The following is a 22500-nucleotide window of genomic DNA, read 5'->3' as shown; positions in this document are numbered from 1 at the left end:
CCGCTTTCACCCTCTGCCGTAGCGTTTAAACATTCCCCCCCCCCCCCCCCCCCCCCCCCCCCCCCCCCCCCCCCCCCCCGTTTTACAAAGCGGGTGTATCCATTGCCAAATTCTGACTTGTCTTATAAATTCTGCTAGAGGTATACTGTGTACAGTCCATGTCACATATGTCATTCTTTCTGTCTCTGTTCGTTTGTTTGTCTTTCCTCGTCCTCTCTTTCTCTCCCTCTGTCACACACACACACACACACACACACACACACACACACACACACACACACACACACACACACACACACAGTCGCTTCGTTGGTGCATGCACAAATTTCAACGAATGAAACGTGTACTTCATGATGGACTAAGCAAGGAACCAACGGAGAGGTTTAAAGAGCAGAGTGATAGTTTTCAGCCTAAGTTTTCGTTCTGAGAAGTTCATACCTCTCTTCGAAGAAACATCATAATTGGAACAAAACAGAAGAATACATATATATCTGCTTTTTTTTTTCTTCTGAAACATCATGGAACGCTCTTTCCAGACAGCAGGTTTTACAATCAGTTTTGCTAAGCTGCACTCTCTGCCATGCCGATTCTCAGTCGTTCTGAAATTCAACACCGCGGCTCCGACATGAAAAAACAATTTCGAGTGGAGACAAACACGCCGTTCCTACCACTGGTTTGGGAATGATAAGATGTGAATGGATAAAACAACGTTTCTGCAAGCGATGCAGCAGAGGTGTAATGATGCATGGAGCCTTACCAAACAGCGGGTAATCCTTTTCCGAACGGCACAAAACAATCTTGCAGAGATCAGTTAGGCTTGAAAAGTTAAATGAGCGTGTGAATGAGTGAGAACTGGTCTTTTTTTTTTTTCATTGCACTGTACTGAACTGACCTGAACCGTACTGCGTAGCATAGTCTTGTCTTGTCTTGTCTTGTCTGGGCTGCTCTTATGTTGCCTTATAATGTATTGTGTTGTTTCAGTTTTGCCACAAGATATACCTAATTAGTATCTACCCTTTTGTTTGTCTGCCTGTCTGTACTCCTGTATATATATATATATATCTCTGTGTGTGTGTGTGTGTGTGTGTGTGTGTGTGTGTGTGTGTGTGTGTGTGTGTGTGCGCGTGTGTGTGAGTGTGTGTGACTGCGCGCCTGGGTATGTTTCAGTGTACTTTTTTTTCCAGTCTATATTGTTACTGTGTAATGATATTGCATTCACTATGCTGGGTGTGCGATTTAGACGCATCTATGTCGTCATTCATTTGTTTGTTTTCTTAATACTTTCTTTACATTGGGGGGAGGGGGGGAAGAAGGCGGGGGGGCGAAGATGGGGTGGTAAATGAATGTGTTTCTGTGTACACGTGTGTGTGTATATGTGTGTGTGTTGCGCGCGCGCGCGCGCGCGCGCGCGTGTGTGTGTGTGTGTGTGTGTGTGTGTGTGTGCGTGTTGTGTTGTGTTGTGTTGTGTGTGTGTGTGTTGTGTGTGTGTGTGTGTTGTATGTGTGTATGCACGCGTGTGTGTGTGTTACGGGCAGTCAAAGGCAGAGACAGTAACAATGAGAGGTGAGAGAGAGAGAGAGAGAGAGAGAGAGAGAGACAGAGAAGGGAGGGATAGGGTAAGGAGAGAGACTCGGAGACAGACAGAGACAGTTGCAGACAGAGAGAAAGAAGCCAGGAAAGTAGGAAAGAAACATGCAGAACATGTCAGAACAAACAAACAAAACAAAACAAAAAAAAAGAAAAAAAGATCTGGGAATGAAGAGAAGAAAATTGACGTCCATGGACCAACCAAACAAAAACATGCCAATGGTCGTGAACATTCCTGCCTCTCTGTTAGCACGATAGTTAATTACAGGTTCCATCAACCTGCTGGGCCATTTGCGCGAAAGCAGACTCAACAGAACGGAAGTTTCATTTTCTCTGCCGATTGCTCTCCACACTGATCTTAACCGGTGGAGACCGTATGCCTTATAACGCGCTCCATTGCAACACACTTCGAGTCCTAGATAATAGATGCCACCCCCCAACCCCACCCCCATCCATCCCCAGCCCTGAATGGCCTTCGAATTGTTTCACAGACATGATATCAACATACAAGTCGTTGACAAAGTTCGAAAATCTCCATCATGCATTATTGGAGTTGGGTGAGAAATGGATATATGTCTGTCTGTCTCTCTCTCTCCCTCCCTCTCTCCCTCTCCCTCCTCTCTCTCTTCTTTCCCCGGACTTCGAGCTCTCTGCTTCTGTTTCTGTCTTCAGCACCCGACAGACTCATTCTCATTCAATCCGTTTCCGCGAACGAGGATTCAAGATTCCGGCTGCCGTGGCGAAATTGTTAGCGTCAGGGATTGACTACGGTGTATTACGCGGGTTCGAACACCAGTAGAGGCATATGTAATGGTGGGATTGTTCGCCCCGTAGGTCGACCTCTAACCAGAGTTGAGTGTGCATTATTTTCCCTTCAACCATCGTCATTAAAAGATAGAGAAAAATTGTCCCATATTCCGTGGCTTTCCCTGCTTGCATAGTAAACTCAGTTTCAAGTTCGCCCTTCACTTCCTTGCGTGCAGTGGCTTGTAATCAAAGTTTCCAGTGTCGAGAGATTCATGGGGTACTGTCTATCGTTTGACTGATCCTGGGACGAAGTTGTGACGGTCAGCACTCCAGTGGAGACGCTCACTCAGTCAGGCTCTGTGACCAAACGATTATTATCGTCAGTGTGGCGCTAACAATGAATCAGAACAGGTGATTCCAAACAACACCGACATGACTCAGCAGTGGTGCAGGGTCTCCTGCTGTTGGGTGGCCTCATAGCGACCCAACATTGAAAAAAAAAAAAAATCCTGCAGACTGCCAGCACTGTGACTGCACATAACTGAGAAAAAGTACGGCTGGGAGTGGGGTGGGGGGTGAGGAGGGGAGGGTGAGGGGGTTGGGGTGAGCGGCGTGGGACAACTGCCACTGAAGCAGAGCGGTGGGGATAGGGGAAAAAAAAAACAAAAAAAAAAAACCAGACCCGAAGAACTTTTCTTTACTATTATCTTCCAACCACTTTTCCTTCCATTCATGGCTTGTGTTCATTCTCGAAACTAGCCCTCTCTGGCAGAACACGCTCAGCGTCTTCAGCAAACATCAGAGCATGCCATTACCCCCCACCCCGCCCCCAGGTCCCCACGCTCCCCCCTCCAGCCCCCCCTGCCCCCTCACGCCCCCTAAAAAAAGAACCCCCCAAAAAACAAAAACAAAAAAACAACAAACAAAAAAACAACAAAACAAAAAACAACAGCAACAAACAAACAAAAACAAAACAAAACAAACAAAACAAAACAAAACAAAAATAAACCAACAACAACAGCAACAAACAAAAAAAACAAAAACAAAAAAAAGCCCAAAACCCCCCCAAAAAAACAAAACAAACAACAACAACAACAAAAAAAAAAACCGAACGAAAGAAAAAGGCTTCTTTCCTTTTGAGTGCCTTTGTGTCTTCTAGTAATTCCGTTAGACCTTCGCGCGTGTCTGCGTGGATTTTGTTGATAATTATTCCTATCTGCTTGTCCATGTGTATGAACAGAAAGGAAGTGCAATGGCTGTTTTTCTTCTTCCCAGCGCGCAGGAAATGGCGTCATAATAATATTATGATAGTCATGGTTTCTCGTTCTTCTTGAGTTGTTTTCTCTCCCCCCCCCCGCCCCCTATACACCCCCCTTACAGTTATTCTGTAGTTCTTTAACAACAACAACAATAACAACAATCGGGAATCAAATGATTTAGGATATTGATCTTCTTCTTCTGCGTTCGTGAGCTGCAACTACCACGTTCACTCGTATGTACACGAGTGGGCTTTCACGTGTGTGACCATTTTTAACCTGATCGATCGCCATGATCCCTGAATATATATCTCACACAAAATTAATAATAATAATAATAATAATGGTATTTATAAAGCGCTAAATCTTGTGCATAGACAAATCAAAGCGCTTTCCCACCAGTCATTCACACGCATGCATAACTCTAAAACTGGAGAAACTGAAGACAAGGAAGAGGTAGGGGAGGGAGGCTATTTTGGGAAGAGGTGGGTTTTAAGGCCAGACTTGAAAGAGCTGAGTGTGGAGACTTGACGAAGCGAAAGAGGAAGTTCGTTCCAATTACAAGATCCAGAGACAGAGAAAGAACGGCGGCTAACAGTCGAGAGTTTGAATCTGGGTATGCATAAACAGAGTGGATCCGAAGCTGATCACGTAGTGAGCGAGATGGAGTGTAGAGGTGAAGGCAGCCACAGAGATAGGAAGGGGCTGATTTGTGAAAACATTTATAACATAGAGTGCTGATCTTGTGCTTTATTCTGTGTGAGACAGGCATGAGTGATTACATTCATTTGCCCGTTCCTTTCTGCCTGTCTCACTGTCTTTCACTCTATCTATGTCTGTATCTGTCTGTCTCTCTCTCCCTCTCTCTCTCCCTCTTATTATTTTCTGTCTGGTTTGCGCACATGAACACTCTTCTGCACTGGAATTCATACTTACACACACACACACACACACATACACACGCGTGCGCGCGCGCGCTCACACACACACACACACACACACTCTCTCTCTTACTAAAAATGCTTACAGTGGCACCTGCGAACACACAAACACGCAAATTTCAAAAATAGTTCTACAAGAAAAATACTTCATCACATGTATCCTTCAAGGCTTGTGCGAAGAAACAAGTTCAGTTACTCAAGGAGGCGTCACTGTCTTCGGACAAATCCATATACGGTACACCACATCTGCGAAGCAGATGTCTGACGAGTGGCGTAACCCAACGGACCAGGACGAGGGTATTGGCAGATTAGTTTAAAAGTGATCTTCTGTAAGATGGATTCTTTTTTTGTCTACTTACATGGATTTTCATCTTCATTGTGAGAATGAAAACTCGAGTGTTTGTAACATTTAAATATCCAAACAGAAACACGCACAAATGTATGCACACAAATGCGCGCACACACACGCACGTGCACGCACGCGCGTGTGCTCACATATACACACAGACAAACACACACACACACTTATGCATACCATTTCATGCTGTGTGTGTTAGAACCAGACAACTGCAATAAGACCATTACGCGGCCATCAACTCTCCACGGCCATATGAACTAATAATATACAAAAAAGTAAAGAAAAATACACACACACACACACACACACACACACACACATATATATATATATATATATATATATATATATATATATATCAGAAACGCCCTGAACTGTGACTGTAAAGGTTGCAGCATTGGCCCAGTGACACTGCGCCTGACAAAGAAGTGAGTGTCCACTGGTTCAGGCCTCAGACACAGACCGGGATTTTTATCCCCCATCCCTCATCCCCACCCCCACCCCCACCTCTCCACTGGACCTTGAGTGGTGGTCTGGGTGTTTGTGGTTTGGACTAGACAATCAGCCAAGAACCTGTGTGCATCTTGCACTTTAGGCACGTAACAGATCCTATGGCAAGAAAATGGTTATCCATGGCCAGATTCTCTTTAAAATACTTTGAATTCTTTAAGAAATATATCTATTGAAAAAACTAATTATATATCCACTTTTACAAACAAATGCAAATACAGAAAAACCAAAAAAACAAAAGAAACAAAAAAAAATGCTGGTCCGCTCTGGCGACACGCTGACACTCGGGGAGAGAAGCCGGGATTTCACATGATAATAAGAGTAATATTTAATCATCATAATAGGTAGTGCTTATATGGTACAAACTCCCCAAACAATGGGCTCTGTGCACCTCACATGAAATAATACATATGCAATACTGCATAATATCGTACCAATGCACATGAAAAAACGACACATATATAATACGTATATCAATACACCAAGACAATACTACAACTTGCACATATGAACAATCACACACATACGTACACACACACACACACACACACACACACGCACACGCACACACGCACAAGTTATGGCACTCACGTACACATGGACAGACAAAGTTCAAAGTGGTTTACTGTTGCATTCATGCCCCAACGGTTGTTTCTATGGGAATGTGTGCGTGTGTACGTGTGGGTCTGTGCGTGTGTGTGGTCTTTTGTTGTTCTTGTTGTTGTGTGAGTGTGTGTGAGTGTGCGCTCGTGTGCATGTGCATTCGCTTGTGGGTACGTTCCCTTGATTTTATGTGCATAACAAGTAATACTTTATCATTCCCTTTCGTCATGGCTTGTGCGAATAAACGAGCGTTCAGGATTAACATTCTGACAGATTAGCAGATTAGCTTTACTATACAGTTATCTTTAAAAAAAAAAAATTATCTTGTTTCTTTTGGTCATGAACTTGAAAACACGAATAAACTACTGCGAGCTGCTGTTTATACCCACCAAAATATTAATGTTAGATAATTATGCATTTTCTTCTTCTTCTTTTTTTTTTAAATTACATTTTGGTTTCTTTTCTCCTTCCTTTCTTCCCGCATCCACAATTCAAGTTCATCTCTGACTTCTGTCCTAGAAGAGAGCGGGTGTCTTACTGTACATACTTGTGCGTGTCTGCTTGCACATTATGTCGCGTATTAATTAAGCAGATTTTCTTTTCTACATAATGTGTGACACACATTTTTGTGTGTGTTACTGTGGGCTGTTTGCACTACACTGTGGTTTTTGTGTTCTTTTGTTGTTGTTGTTGCTGCTGTTGTTGTTGTTGTTCTTGTTCTTCTTCTTCTTCCTGTTCCTCTTCTTCTTCTTGTTTTCCCATTATGGGACTTGTTATCATCCTTCTTATTGTTTTGTTGCTGTTTTTATTCATCTCATAAACAATAAAAATGATGGTGATAATGATGATGGTAATGAATGCAACCAACAAAATTATCATCAACGTCATCATTGTCGTCGTTGGTGTGAATAGAATTTTTTTTTTTTAAAGGACGCTTTTCATATATATATATATATATATATATTATGCTTAAGATGACTGTGGTAGAGCGTCGCATCTCTGTTTCACTCAAAGCAGAAAAGACCTCTTCCTCCTCCATCTCCGTATGTAGACTGTGAGAAGTGATTGAGGGGAAGGATGACATCAGTGCCCGATACGTTCTGTCAAAACGGCATGTCTGCCTGCGCGTGTGCATGTTTGTTTGTGTGTGTGTGTGTGTGTGTGTGTGTGTGTGTGTGTGTGTGTGTGTGTGTGTGTGAACGCACGTGCGTACGTGCGTGCGTGCGTGCGCGCGCACGTGTGTGTGGTACTCTCCAAAATAGCTGGTCTTGCTCCCTGTATCACCTCATCTGCTTGTTTCTACAAACCTCGCTAATCCATCACACGCTCACCTGCCTGTATATAGTAGTGTGAGTGGAGGCTGTCTGTCTGTGCAGAGGGAACACCAGACCAGCCACGTCTCCGTGCCTTCCAAGTTTTCTTCAGTTGGTGTTTTAACGTTTCTGGCACCAGCAGTCGGCAGCTGCGTCAAACGCCCGGCCCGATCATTTTCGTTATAGTGCTTGTGTCACCGGTGGCCGAATCCGTCGCGATGACGCGATGATGACTGAATGAAGTTTTTCTTCAACGATGTTCAAAGAATGAACTATGATTTTGGAGATTTCTATCTATCTATCTCATTACATATGTATACATATAGGTGTGTGTGTGTGTGTGTGTGTGTGTGTGTGTGTGTGTGTGTGTGTGTGTGTGAATGAACTATGATTTTGGAGATTTCTATCTATCTATCTATCTAATTACATATGTATACATATAGGTGTGTGTGTGTGTGTGTGCGTGCGTGCGCGCGCGTGTGTGTATGTGTGTGTGTGTGTGTGTGTGTGTGTGTGTGTGTATTGTGTGTTTTCTTCAATTTCAATTTCTTCTGAGTTGAATACACTACGGATATGAATATACGACAAATACTACTTTATAGAATAAAATCATTTCCCAAAACCATCTCCTCACACATATAATAAATTTTATTAATTTTCAAAAATGATCTCCTTTTTTTGTTTTTTTAATGTTTTTCAAGGGGAGCTTAGTTTCGTCCTCTTGATTCAGATTCAAGTCGATGACACATATACACACATGCATGTGTGTGCGCCCGCGCGCGCGCACACACAAACACACGCACGCATGCACGCACGCACGCACACACACACACTGTAAAACCGGGATAAAAAAAAAAATGTTTGGGGATTCGTAACTCTCAAAGACAAGAAGAGTTCTCTCACCTTTTGCCCAGTGCCACTCTCGCTGTTTTCACAACAAACAGAGTCAGTGGTCAAAGTTGTTTGTCGCCACGACTAATTGCGGGTGACGTGACGCGGAAGGTGACGTCATGACCCCCACTCGCGTGCGTCACCATTGTTCGATGTTTGTGTTGGTCACCTGTCACTCAGTGCCGTCTATCAAAACAGTGCCAGCAGACGTGAAATGGCACGTTAAACGTAACCAATAGACTACTTTGTGGTGGTACCATGAGGCAAAAGTCGGTCAGTCATTGGACATTAATTTGATCCAGTGTTCATTGGTGATAAGGTTTTTCACCCAGGCCCCGTTTCGGCATGGTGTTGTCTCCTTGGGAAAGGCACTTTACTCAGATGTGTATTCGTATTACTCTTTTTATCACAACAAATTTCTCTGTGTGAACTTCGAGCTGTTCTCCCCAGGGAGAGCGCGGCGCTACACTGACAGCGACACTCCCCCTTTTTTTTCTATTTCCTGCCTGCAATTTTAATAGTTTCCCTATAGTAGTGGACTTAACTACATAATCTTGCCAGGGACAACTCTTCTGTTGCCATGGGTTCTTTTACGTACGTTAAATGCATACTGCACGCGGGACTTCGGTGTTATCATCTCATTCGAATGACTAGCGCTCAGACCACCATTCAAGGTCTAGTGGAGGGGGAGAAAAATATTGGCGACTGCCGGTGTGATTCGAAGCAGTGCGCTCAGATTCTCTGGTTTTCTTGGCAGACACGTTACCTTTAGGCCAACATTCCACTGACCTCATCCCACCCCACCGTGAACTGGTACCCAACTTGGTTGGGGAAGGAGAGGATGGCCCTGTCCTTCCTATACCCGAGCCCTAGACCTCAGTGAATCTAAATTCACTATCCCGATGGCCTTGATTGGCAGATGGGACATTTAACCTTTCATTGGGCTACTGTGAGAAAGCGAAAAAGGAATTCGAATGAATTAACACGAACGTTTTGTTGAGGATAGAATTAATAGATAATTGCCCTCACAAAGCAAGGACGTTATTATATTAATACAGAACAAAAAAGTAGAAGGTAGAAGATGAAGAGAGAAAGAGGGGGGGGGGAGAGAGAGAGAGAGAGAGAGAGAGAGAGAGAGAGAGAGAGAGAGTTCTGATTGCCCATCCAACAAAACATGTGACCTTAAATTAACTGACCAGCATAAACAATTCAATTCTTCGAGGAATCGGAATCGATGATACGCAACTGGTTGAAAGCGGTCGTATTGTATTACTTAATATTTTCATAGATTTCTGAAGAGTCTTTAGACTCATGCTGAGTTCCTTGTCCAGGGAGATGTGAAAAGCTCTTAGCATAGTTGTTCTTTGCAAAAAATAAAAATAAAAATATAAAAAAATGAAAGGATTTTGTACGACTTTCTTGCTTCCTCGAGTTTTTTTTTCAACCTGGGTTAAAAGCATACTGGATGATGGACCTGTGTGAAGCTCAGATTGATTTCATTGGCTGCGGATTCTCTCTGTCTCTCTCTGTCTCTGTCTCTGTCTCTCTCTCTCTCTCTCTCTCTCTCTCTCTATATATATATATATATAATATATACAGAGAGACAGGAAAATATCTTTTTGTAATCATATCAGGATCACGCTAAGCCTAATTGAGTGGTGAGTAAGTATTTGGGTTTTTTTTTTTTTTTTTTTTTTTTTGGTTTTTAGGTTGTTGGGTTTTTTTTTGTTTTTTTGTTTTTTTTTTGGGGGGGGGGGGGGGGGGGGGGGTTGCAGGGTAAGCGGGAGGGGGGGAATCGAACCTGGTTCCCTCGCTTCTTAGGAACTATTATACCCTCCAGACCATGGCTTCCTGTTACAGCGCTCTGAAAGAGTCGTCATTCTTCTGCCTGTTGTTCAGTTCACTGAAGCTGACCCTTTCCTTTTACCCCTAGGCGTTTTTGAAGAACGGTAGATACACTGATACTCCCTTTACTTTTCTTTCCTTCCCTCCCTCCCCTATCTGTGTGTGTGTGTGTGTGTGTCTGTGTCTGTGTCTGCGTCTGTCTGTGTCTGTGTCTATGTGTCTGTGTGTGTCTGTATCTCCCGGTCTCTGTACGGGTCTGATGGCACAACCCTTGTTTAAAACTGAAATAAACACCGCGGCTGTTGCTAGTGTCTACAGAAAGAAATACATCCTTGACACGTGGTATAGATACACACACGTTTATTTCTTTATCGTTTCTTTTTTTGTTTTGTTTTGTTCTTGTTTTTTTCTGAATGTCTTTAGGCTTGCACGTGAAAAATGTTTGTAAAAGTGAGTCATGACTAGTTCGGGACCCGACACCTGTTAGCATTTGTGTCTGTTACTTAGTAAATTGAAATGTATGATATACGCTTCTTGTCTGTTTATTTGTTTGTCTGTCTGTCTGTCTGACAGTCTCCTTCTATTTTCCTCTTTTCTCTTTTTCCGCCCCCACGCCCCACCCCCCTCTTTCTCTCTCCCACTCTCTCTCTCTCCTAAGACTCACAACACACACACACACACAACACTCTCTCTCTCCTAAGACTCACAACACACACACACACACACAACACTCTCTCTCTCTCCTAAGACTCACAACACACACACACACAACACTCTCTCTCTCTCTCCTAAGACTCACAACACACACACACACAACACCCTCTCTCTCTTTCTCTCTCTCTCTCTCTCTCTCTCTCTCTCTCTCTCTCTCTCTCTCTCTCTCTCTCTCTTTCTCTCTCTCTCTCCTTTCCAAATGGTCTCAAACTAAACGAACCTTCATAGCTACATCGTAAAGATTGTGCCATCCCAATTCCAGCATCATTTACAGCACAAATATTTAGGAAAAAACCAACAACAACAAACAAAAACTAAAAGAAAAAAAAGTGAAATGAAATAATGAAATAATACATGCAATGTTTGCCATGGTGTATTTCAATATGTTTACAATAATGAATAATTAAAAGGTATGCAGTAGTTTTTATAGTAACGTGTTATATGTTATTGAATTCTTTTTAAATAAGTCATGTTTGTATGTATCCTAATTTCTACTGTATCTGTGTTTGTGTATGGTTTTCGATTTATGTTCGTACCTTGTTATGTACTATCCCCCCACCCCCCACCCCCTCCAATATTCCTTGTGACCCCGGTACACTTGGTAATAAAGACATATTCTATTTTATTCTGTTCTATTCTATGTTTATGTTTCTGTGTTAAGTAATTGTCTACGTTTATTTTGCCGCACCTGATGTAATTTCTATTAATGAGATAATGAAGCTGTTCTTATCTTATCTAAGATGAGGCGAACAGATAAAAGGAGAGAGACAAATTAGTAGAAGATGGATATGCAGCAAGGAGCCCCCACACCCCCACCCCTTCCAGAAAAAAAGAAGCGAGCAAACAGACAACAGAACCAGAATACTGGATACATTTAACAATAACTTATTGTGTCTGAAAGATAAATTGTTGACTTATTAGGAGAGTTACCTACTTTAGTTTACTGATTTGTTAGTTAATTAGTCAATTAATTAATTACTTAATATAATGCTTAAACAGATACTAAGTTAGTCTTCTTCTTTAGATGTTTTATTTGATGAATTCCAAAGTTATCATGTAGTCAAGTTGTTGGGGTTTTTTTTCTTTCTTTCTTTTAGAATGAGTGTTTTCTTCGTTTTTTTCCCCTTCCCGGTTGCTTACTTATTAGGAGAGTTGCCTACTTTAGTTATCGGATTAAATAATTAGACAATTAAATAATTAAACAATTCATTCATTCATTAATAGAATGCTTAAACGAATACTAAGTTAGTCTTCTTCTTTAGGTGTTTTGTTTGATGAATTCCAGAGTTACAATGTAGTCAAGTTTTTATTTTATTTCTTTTTTTTTCTGAGAATGAGTGTTTTCTTCTTTGTTTTTTTTTCCACTTCCCGGTTACTCACTCATTAGGATAGTAACTTACTTTAGTTATCGGATTAATTAATCAGTTGATAGCCTGCTTAAAAGAATGCTAAGTTAGTTTTCTTCTTTAAGTGTTTTGTTTGACGAATGCCAAATTTATTTGGTAGTCAAGTTGTTCGTTGTTTTTTGTTTTGTTTTTTCAATGCTTAAATGAATACTAGGTTAGTCTTCTTTTTTTGTAAGTGTCTTGCTCGATGAAAGCCAAAGTTATAAGGTTAGTAATGCTGGTTTCTTTCTTTCTTTCGTTCTTTCTTTCATTCATTCATTCTTTCTTTCTTTTTTTCTTTTTTTTTTTTCTTCCTGGTGACATCAGGCACCAAAGAGACCTCCTTCCTCTACGCTATCTCCTCGGCGGGGCTGGTGCACGAGGTGTCTCGCGCCTGCAGCCAAGGAACCCTGGACCGCTGCACGTGCGACCAGTCCAACCCGGCGGAGAGCAAGAAAACATGGCTGTGGGGTGGCTGCGGTGACAACATCCGCTTCGGGCTGCGCTTCACGCGCCGCTTCCTGAAAAAGGCACGCAACAAGTCCGGCAAGGATATCCGGGCCCGGGTGGACCAGCACAACAGTCGGGTGGGGATTAAGGTGAGTTGAGGAACTAACCCCCCCTCATCCCGCCTCACCCCTTTTTTTTTTTCAATGTTTTTTTTTTTTTTTTCAACAACAGTACGGGTGGGAATCAAGGTGAGTTGAGTGAGGAACGGGAACAACACCTTTTCTTGGTTTTGTTTCGTTTTTCGAATTTCTAATTTTATTTGTTTATTTTATTTTTTTTTAAGAACAGATTTTGGTGTAGCAGATATGGATATGATCGGCCGCACGCTCTTACAGTAACAACTGGCTTTAGACTGAAACCGGAATCCGGAACATGAGGTACATGTTCTTCGTCTGTGGTCAGGTCTTATCAGTCTTTTTCTACTTTTTTGTTTGTTTTTGCCACGCTTAATTAAGACATGTGAGTGTTCCCGTTTGTAATTTTTTGTTGTTGGTACTACTCTTTATATATATATAACTATTATGAAATAAAGATTTTCAGCCCTGATATGTCTCTGTGTTGCCGGCTGGGCTCTTAGCAGCAAAACTAAATAAATAGATAGATCAAATCACGCATCATAGATCTTCTACATGTTCGTCTAAGGTAAGAAAAAAACAAACAAACACATACACACACACACACAATAATAACCCCCCCAAAAAAAACTCCAACCAACCAACCAACCAAACAAACAAACAAAAAAAAAAAACAAAGCAAAAAAAAAACAACAAAAAAACAAAAAAACAACAACAACAACAAAAAACAACAAACAAACAAACAAACAAAAAAAACCCAATCAAACCAATTCATGATGCTGTGCCGAATATCTGCAGTGCTGATCAAGGTTCGGTTCTGAGATAAGAGTTGGTGGGGTGGTTGGCCAGTTGGTTGAGTTGCTGGTTGGTTAATTCATTAACGGGTAATTCTTTGGTTGGTTGATTAATGGCTCCGAATGTTGTTTTTTTTTTTTATCAGTTTGACTGTTGTTCCGTTGGTCAGTTTGCAGTTAGTAAGTAGGGTGACAAGTTGATTAGTCAATTAGTTTATGAGTCAGACCGTCAGCGAGTTGATCTATCACTCATTTATTTCTGCATTTATCTTAACTGGACCACCACATCAGCTCTTTAATTATCACGGTCTCTTAGTTATTAGGCCGGAAAGATCCTACTTTTAGTTATTGGATTAATAACTAAAATGCTCAATCGAATGCTAAGTAAATTTTCTTTAGGTTTCATTAACTGCCAGGGTCATAAGGTAGTTGTGTTAGGTTTTTCGTTAAGTCGTGGGAATTCATATTAAGAGTTTCAGTTTCAGTTTCAGTAGCTCAAGGAGGCGTCACTGCGTTCGGACAAATCCATATACGCTACACCACATCTGCCAAGCAGATGCCTGACCAGCAGCGTAACCCAACGCGCTTAGTCAGGCCTTGAGGAAAAAAAAAAGAAGAAAAAAAAAGGTGAATAAATAATAGATAAGCTTACACAAATAAATAAATAATTAAATAAATAAATAATAACTATAATGTAAAAAAAAGAAAAAGAAAAAAAAAGAAAAAAGAAAAAGATAACAATGATGATAAATAAGCAAATAGATGTAAAACACGAAGACACACATTCACATATACACCCACACATGCATAACATTAACAGATATGCACCGAACATGCAGTTTCACAGATATGAAAGCACAGTCAAATACATATAAACGTACATGAGCTCCAACACACACACACACACACACACACACACACACACACACACACATTATAATATTAAGATCGTGTGTCAAACCCACAAATGGGGAATAGCGTTCGGTGGATTTGAACGCTGCTCCGAACCTGGTCAATACCTCTCCATTGAATAAACGAAACGAGAAAACTTTTTTTTTACGAAACACTATGTTTCGAGGCACATACATTTCAAGACAATACGAAACTACCTCTTTTTTCCTTATGCAGGGAAACAAAACAAAAAAAAAGAGAAAAAAAAGAGGAGCGCTGGAAATGGAAAATGATAGAAGGTAGGGAGGGGTCTGGGGGGGGGGGGTGAAGGGGGGGGGGCGGGAGACAGTTATAAAAACAGCAGATCTAAAACAAGTACACAAGGGACATGACTTTCCCCCCCGATCCCCCCCCCCCCCTCCTCATACAAACGCTTGACTCGGCACTCTCGCAAGCGGAAGGTCTGACGTCATCATGTGTAGACTGGGTGTCCGGTCACACGTGTGCGCCTTGTGGGCCCTGGTTGTCGTCATCACGCTACATCGCCTTGGTAGTGAACGTGACACGTTAAATCTCCACACCTTCCAACCGACCAGAAACGGTGGGTGTGTGCTTTGGTGGCTTGCGGTGAAGGAAGGAGGAAAAGAAGGTGGGTGAGGGAGGAATCGAAGACACGCAGACTGGGGTGGTGATGGTGGGTGGTGGGTGGGTGTTGTTGGTGTGATGATGATGATGGTTGATAGAAACGTTCAAAAGGACACAATCCCCCCCCCCCGTACCCTCCCACCCCCCCACCCCCCCAAGTTCGATTTCTCATTCTGTTCTTTATTCATTTCTTTCTTCTCTTTTCTTTCTTTTTTTTCCTTTTAAATAATATAAACAGATAAATACATATTCAATTCATAACACTTTGCATAGAAAAATAAAAAAACCCAAAAACAACACACATACAAAAAGAAGAGAAAAATATTGAACTTATAATATTAATGAGAACTTCAGAAGATGAAGAAAGAACGAGGAAAAAAGACGTGACACATAGAGAGGAAGAGAAGAGTACATTTTTGATTGAAGGATGATAAAAAAGACATAAAAAAAAGAGAGACAAGGCCTTCAAAACTTACTTGTGATACACTTAAAAAAAAAAAAATCTAATCGTTAAAATGTGTTCTGTATTTGTTATTATAAAGCTTCGGGTTAAAAGAAAAAGAAAAAAGAAAAGTCATAGAAACTGTCTTATCCATTACACTATCGTGGCTCCTTAACTGACGTTCAAAATATAATATTTAAACATGTTTTTTAAAGGGCGATAAATCGATTGCGGTATTCGCAGTGAGAACGGTGTTTAAATCATATTATTCTGGTGTATCTTGGGCATTCAAAAAATCTTTAAGGACAATTAAAAATTATTTTTAAGTCCGCGGTAAAGGAAACGTGGCTATCACCGCAATCACACTGCAACATTTAGCCGTTTTCTCTGGATCTAGATAGATGTACAAGTTTAGTTACACCCGGTTGACACGGTCGATTCAATTTCTCTTTTACGTTCATTTTAGTTTCATAGTTTTAAAGTTGATATGAAAATTGAGTATTTTGTTAAATTAGTAACATGTAGAGCCAAGTACAAGTACTTCTAAACGTCGTATGAAGTGAAAAGGACTTAATTTTGAGAAAAGTCAAGACTGGAAATTTTTGCGTTTCATCAATTCAAGGGTATTAACTCTCATGGTTTATTATCTTTAACTGTGAATTCCCACTGATTCTATGGATATTTTTATGGCAGTTTGGGACATAATCCAGTAAGTGAAGAGGCGTTCAAAAATCTTTCTCTGAATAAATATTTAACGGTCTCCTTCTCCAACTTTCCATCACATGTTATCGTGTATTGTCGATAGAATATAGGATTGAACGGGCAGGTCAACAACTTGAAACAAAATGGCGTCGTTCGCGTTCGGGAAGAATATGAGCACGCGCTTTGAACATGTATAAATATGTGTACGCAATTGATTTTTGCCCATGACCTTCAGGGCTCAGCCAATAGATCTATAAAGTCCTCTCGTCGTATTGATTTTAGTATTTTCCTAAAAAGACCACTTGGGCGAATGAACATAGTGAAAGCCCCGTACACTGAGTGTAAAACATACAAGCTTTTTATGTATCGAGTATAATTTCAAAATGTAATGTTTAAGATGAGAAAGATCAGTTTAAAGCAAATTAAGCCCCCTAGCATTAATTACAGATTAATTTCCCTTTTTTATTATCTGCACCAAAGACATGTAAAATAAATATAACTTCCATGCTTAGGAAAAGAAGTTCCTGTTTGAACAAAAAATGATAAAAATGACTGCTCTTGTTGTTGTGTCAGAATATCAGATGAAAGTGCCAAGTTTAGAGAATAAAAAAAAACTATAAAAAAAACCCAGTAAATTCAGTTTGCATATAATTTGGCTTTTTATTATTTTATTTTTTTGTGCCCATCCCAGAGGTGCAATATTGTTTTAAACAAGATGACTGGAAAGAACTGAATTTTTCCTATTTATATGCCAAATTTGGTGTCAATTGACAAAGTAGTTGCAGAGAAAATGGCAATGTTAATGTTTACCACGGACACACAGACAGACAGACAGACACAGGCAACCGAACACCGGGTTAAAACATAGACTCACTTTGTTTACACAAGTGAGTCAAAAATTGGTACATGCACAGTGTCATGAGTCCACGACTCATGAATAAACATCAACAATCATAAACATACATATACATACACACATACATACTTATAATTTTATGCATGTATATATACACACGTACATGTGCATGCACATGCATGTACTCACACACACAAACACAAACACACACACACACACACACACACACATTTGTTTTTGTTCTTTTTTTTTCTTCTTTCAGATAAAACGCGTTAAAATTTTCAAGGTTCTGTTGCGAGAGAGAGAGAGAGAGAGAGAGAGAAATAAAGGTCACAATTATTCGAGCCAAGCGTTGTCAACATCCTGTGAGAAGTTCACAGGCTCAGAAGCTTCAGGACTTGGGGTTTGCTTCATTCAGTTTTGTGTCGACACCGCCTGTAGCGGTTTGATCGACGGGACATTTCCATCCTCAGAGAATGGGATAGACAGGCATAGGCTGCACATAGTGTGTGTGTGATGGTTTTAGGGACCCCCAACAGATCGTGAGATTTTCAAGCATTGCGTTCTTTTCAAGGCTGTGAAAGATCTTCTCTACCTTGTCCTCGTCCTCATTTTCATCACCTAGTCCTGCACACAAAACCCCGCCGATCCCCATCCCTATCCACTCTCTCACACACACACACACACACACACACACACACACACACAGAGAGAGAGAGAGAGAGAGAGAGAGAGGGGGGGGGGGTTAAACAGACAGCAAACGGTTCTTAATTCTTGAGCAACTCTTAGACCAAAATTACCCAGCTGTACTCACATCTCAGATCCCAAGAAGAAAAATTAATCGTGATGCTGCGCTGATCTGAGAGATCGAGGATTGATGTGAACCTGTGTAAGGTTCGAGAAATGCATGGGCTCACGTTATTTGTTGAAGTGTTGACAAGCTTTAAAGACCCAGACAAGAAAAACAAAACCTTTTGTCAGATCTTCCTCTTAATATTCAGTTACCAATGCCTGAAAACTTCGCTGGCCTACGTAGGGTTTCCCCCGCCTCTGTAGATTTGGGGAGTGAGTGAGAGGTGTGTGGGGGAAGTTATGGGGGTAGGGGTCATCCATTTCTGTTTGAGAGAGAGAAATGAGAAACAAACACACAACAACACTTCCTCCTCCGCGTCTGAGTATACATTGAATATAGATTTTTAATCGACAACACTGGGAAGAGCGCACAGTTCTCTCTAAACACACACACACACACACACACACACACACACACAGAGTAAGGCTGGGCACAGAGGATTGTATGAAGCGTGTGAAGAAGCTTGTGAAAGAGGTCCACAATAACACACCTCGTAAACAACGCCTTCAATGCACCGTCAGACCCGTGAAAGACTCGACAGGCGGCCCGACTTGGTGGCATTGAGGAGCAGTTTGTAAAGTCGATCGGGGTGGAAACCATTTAAACGGCTGCCTGACAGGGGCCATAGAAAGCCTGAACGGGTGGACGACAGGGTGCAAAGGGGGCAGCGAAACACACCGCGACGGGGGAATGATCCTTTCCTCAAATATTTTGACTGGGGGGGTATTGTAAAGAGGGATTGGCGAGGACGGGGTGTGTGTGTGTATGTGTGTGTGTGTATGTGTGTGTGTGTGTGAGGAGGAGGATGTAGGATGTGGGGAGGCTAGGGGGTGGGGGGGGGGGGGTGGGGTGTTGGGTGGGTGGCGGGTGTGATGTGTGGATGAGGATGAGTCTGCTTCAGCTGCAAAGCAGCGGATGATGACGTGGGCTGGGCACTCACCGGACGCGGTCTTTACCACTATCTGGACATTCCAGCAATTGTGATTTCCTTGTCCCCACTTTTAGGCTTTCAAGGCCCGATCACCGCGATGGATTTATGCAAAGATCGGTCTCTGTCTTTATTTATTTATTTATTTATTTATTTATTTATTCATTATTTTACTCATTCATTCATTCATATATCTGTTTGTTTATTTGTTTACTTATTTATTCATTTTCACTGGGTTCTTGTGTTATCTCTTCTTTTCCCCAAGTCATCTTTCTCAGAGTCATCTGGGTATCTTCCAGAGGAGAGTCTTTTCCTTTTTTTTTTTTTTTTTTGTTTGGTTGTTTTCGTTTTTTGTTTTGTTTTTGTTGTTGTTGTTGTTGTTGTTGTTTTTGCTTATTTTGTGCTTGACATTTTACTTCATCAAATCTTTTTTTTTTTTTTTAACACTCGGGGGATGACAGTCGTCCTGCTTTCTTTTCCTCCCTTTCTTTACGCAGGGTACAGTTGGGCAGGATCATCACCGATATGTGTGTTATAGCAACCCTCTCATCTTTTTCTTTCCCCACGCCCTTAGAAATCCGACCCCCCTCGCCCCTCCTCCTCCCACGCCCCCCCACCCCACGCCCCCAACAAAAAACACCTTTAGTTTTGGTCACAAGGCTCTTTTTGTTTTGTAATCCGGAGGTGCCAGATCAATTAAACGGCGTGGCAGACGTCTCTGATATGACCTGTCTTGTTCGTTATGTGTGTTTCAGTGGTGTAGTTCAATACTGATTTGATTGACTGCGTTATAATTATGTCTGTTGTTTCAGAATGATAATTATGTGCACTTGGTCCTGGGTTGTTATCTGTGGATCAGAATCATGATCACAATTATCTTTATCTCAGCTGGGTAAGTTACGTTGGTAAAGTCGGTGAGTGGTTTTGGGTTTCACGCAGCTTTCAGTCCAGATAATTACAACCTCAGCGATCGTCTTGTTTTTTTATAAATCTGTGAATAATTCAATTCAATTCAAAAACACTTGATTAATCCACATGGAAATTAACGTGTGCAATCACAGGCTCGTTGTAGACACCAACATAAAAATGAACATACGTACCATACAATACACTAAAACAAGTCAGATAAAAACTCACAGTAGCTGACTACAACAACCCCACACCCGCACACCTCTACACATGCGCACACATTAAGACAATAAAGTATTGTACAACATTGTATACCGATAGAAAACGTCCAGCAAATAAAATATAAATATTTAACTCTCACCCTCACTCCCCCACACATGCGTGTAAAGACAAGGTAGTGTACAACAATATTAAAAAAAAAAATCCAACAAATAGATCGTATATGAATGTAAAATGCGCACACACTGTGTGGCTGGATTTTTTCTATACTGCTGGCAGGCGGGCACACACAAATCACATAATTTACTGCTTTTAAGAATAGACTAAAAAAAAAAAAAAAAAATGCAGCCCTGTCTTTTTACACACACACACACACACACACACACACACACACACACACACACACACACACACACACACACAGTGGGACTTCGGGACGGGAAGGGAAGACAAGAATGCTGAGGATCGATTGTGTGGGGACAAGGGGGTTCTTTTAAAGGGTCAGCCTGGCATAGTCCAGTGTTTAAAGGAAGACGGTAAGGTTGTTCTCTGTTGAAGTCCAGAATCATAAAGGGAAAGCATAGGTATACGTGGGAAGTGTGATGCTAGGAATTCTTTGAGACTACGGATTGGAATCTTTAAAATGACCATCAACGTGTTGTTTAGTGTGTATGACAAGAGGCAAGGAGAGAAAGAGTGGGGTTATTATTTGTCCCTTTTTTTAAAAATTTTATTTATTTTTTTTACTGTCCTACTTGCGTTTAAGAGAGAGAGAGAGAGAGAGAGAGAGAGAGAGAGAGAGAGAATGTTTTGTTTATTTATTCCATGGCTTTTTTTGTTTGGGTGGGGGGTGGGGGGGGGGGGTGGCTTGTGGTAGCAAACTGTCATAAATCACACACTCCACACACAGTGCCGTGCAGACTCGGAAAAGACGAGACAGTCATTCATAAATAAAGGAATACACTACAGCCTCCCATCAGTGCGCCAACCGTGCTGGCGGCCTAACCTAACCCTACTCGACGTGTCCCCCCCGCCCCCAGGCAGACCCGCCAACACATGACTCCACTCCTCCATGTTGGCCCGGGTGTGACGCTTTATCCGCGTCACTGTCACGTGACAGTCTGTCTCGCGTGCCGCCTGACTTATGGCCCGCATAGCACATCCCCTTCCCTTCATCCCCACAGGCCTCCGCCCCATCCACACACACACACACACATCCACATCCCCCCCCCCCCCCCTACCGGAGTGTGTTTAGTTCACGCCTGTCTGGAACGGTCGTAAACTAGCAGGCTGAATTAAAATGGCAGGTATTGTTCGATACTGCGCTAACGCGACGCAACGCTTCCGCCCCTCCTTGCGCTGTTGTTGATTTAGAGGGAGAGCAAGGAGATTCTTAAATAATTGTAGTAAAGAGACAACAGGTTGACCCCTTGGGGGTCGAGTGCGATAGTCAACTGGGTTTGGGGACGTAATGTACCCACTGTCACTGATTTTGTCACCATGAAAAATAATCACCTTTTTTCTTCTATTTTCTTTTTTTTTTTAAATTCTTTTTGTTGTTGTTGTTGTTGTTGTTTTTTTGTTTTAGCCGTTGTCATTTTTTTCTTTTTCATTTACCTCTCCTTCGCGTTAGCAAACAAGCAAGCAAGCAGCGCGCGCGCACACACACACACACACACACAAACACACACAAAAAAGCTCTCTCTCTCTCCCACACACACACACACACACACACACACACACACACACACAAGCAAACACACAAGCAAACACACAAGCACACACACACACACGACTCGCTGTTTCATTCGGATGTCATCACACGTGCAAGGAAAATGCAGACAGATTTATGGAGAAATTTCAAAGAGAGTATGTGGGAGAATTATTAATTACCGTGCATCCCCAACAATGGTAACTGCATGGCTTAAAAGCTGTGGGATTATGGATGATCTATGATAATTGATAGGAAATAGTTGACGCACTGTCTGTTTCCTTGCCTCTCTGTCTCTCGCTCTCTGTCTCTCTGGTGTGTGTGTGTGTGTGTGTGTGTGTGTGTGTGTGTGTGTGTGTGTGTGTGTGTGTGTGTGCTGCTTTTTGAAGTTGCTTTCTACATGTGCCTGAATTGTGATACCACACCCTCATATCTTTCTGAGCTTGTTAACCTGTTAACCCGTACTTGCCAAACAGAACATTGAGATCTCTCGATCATCCCAGCTAACTGTTCCCGGATACTTCCGTAACTCCTGTGGAAAGAGGCCATTTTCCGTCTTCGGCCCAACAACTTGGAATTCTCTGCCTATTGCTCTCAGACAAACAACTAATCTGTCTACCTTTGAAGCGAATCTTAAAACTTATCTCTTAAAAAAAAAAAAATGTCATAACTCAAATAGTGCTGTTCTCCCAGGCCCATGGCAATGTGAGTGCGTGTGATGGGTGAATACAGAAAATGGGAGTGGGTGGATGTAGGGTGGTGGTGTTGCTCGAAAGGGAGAATGACTGCCGATTTTTACGCCTTTTACCTTTCCTA

At 41.8% G+C, this 22500-nt stretch overlaps 1 protein-coding gene across 1 annotated transcript in view; it reads left to right on the top strand.

Annotated features, from left to right (window-relative positions):
* The window catches only part of LOC143291917 (protein Wnt-9a-like), a 78272-nt gene that overhangs the window by 46948 nt on the left and 8824 nt on the right, over positions 1–22500 (top strand). Inside the window, exon 3 of the mRNA XM_076602056.1 lies at positions 12478–12749. Coding sequence (XP_076458171.1) covers positions 12478–12749 — 272 coding nt within the window. The remainder of the gene's footprint in view (positions 1–12477; positions 12750–22500) is intronic.

The sequence above is a fragment of the Babylonia areolata genome, chromosome 18, assembly GCF_041734735.1.
Source record: "Babylonia areolata isolate BAREFJ2019XMU chromosome 18, ASM4173473v1, whole genome shotgun sequence".
In the NCBI taxonomy this organism is placed as follows: domain Eukaryota; kingdom Metazoa; phylum Mollusca; class Gastropoda; order Neogastropoda; family Buccinidae; genus Babylonia; species Babylonia areolata.
This window is presented reverse-complemented; position numbering and strand designations above follow the sequence as displayed.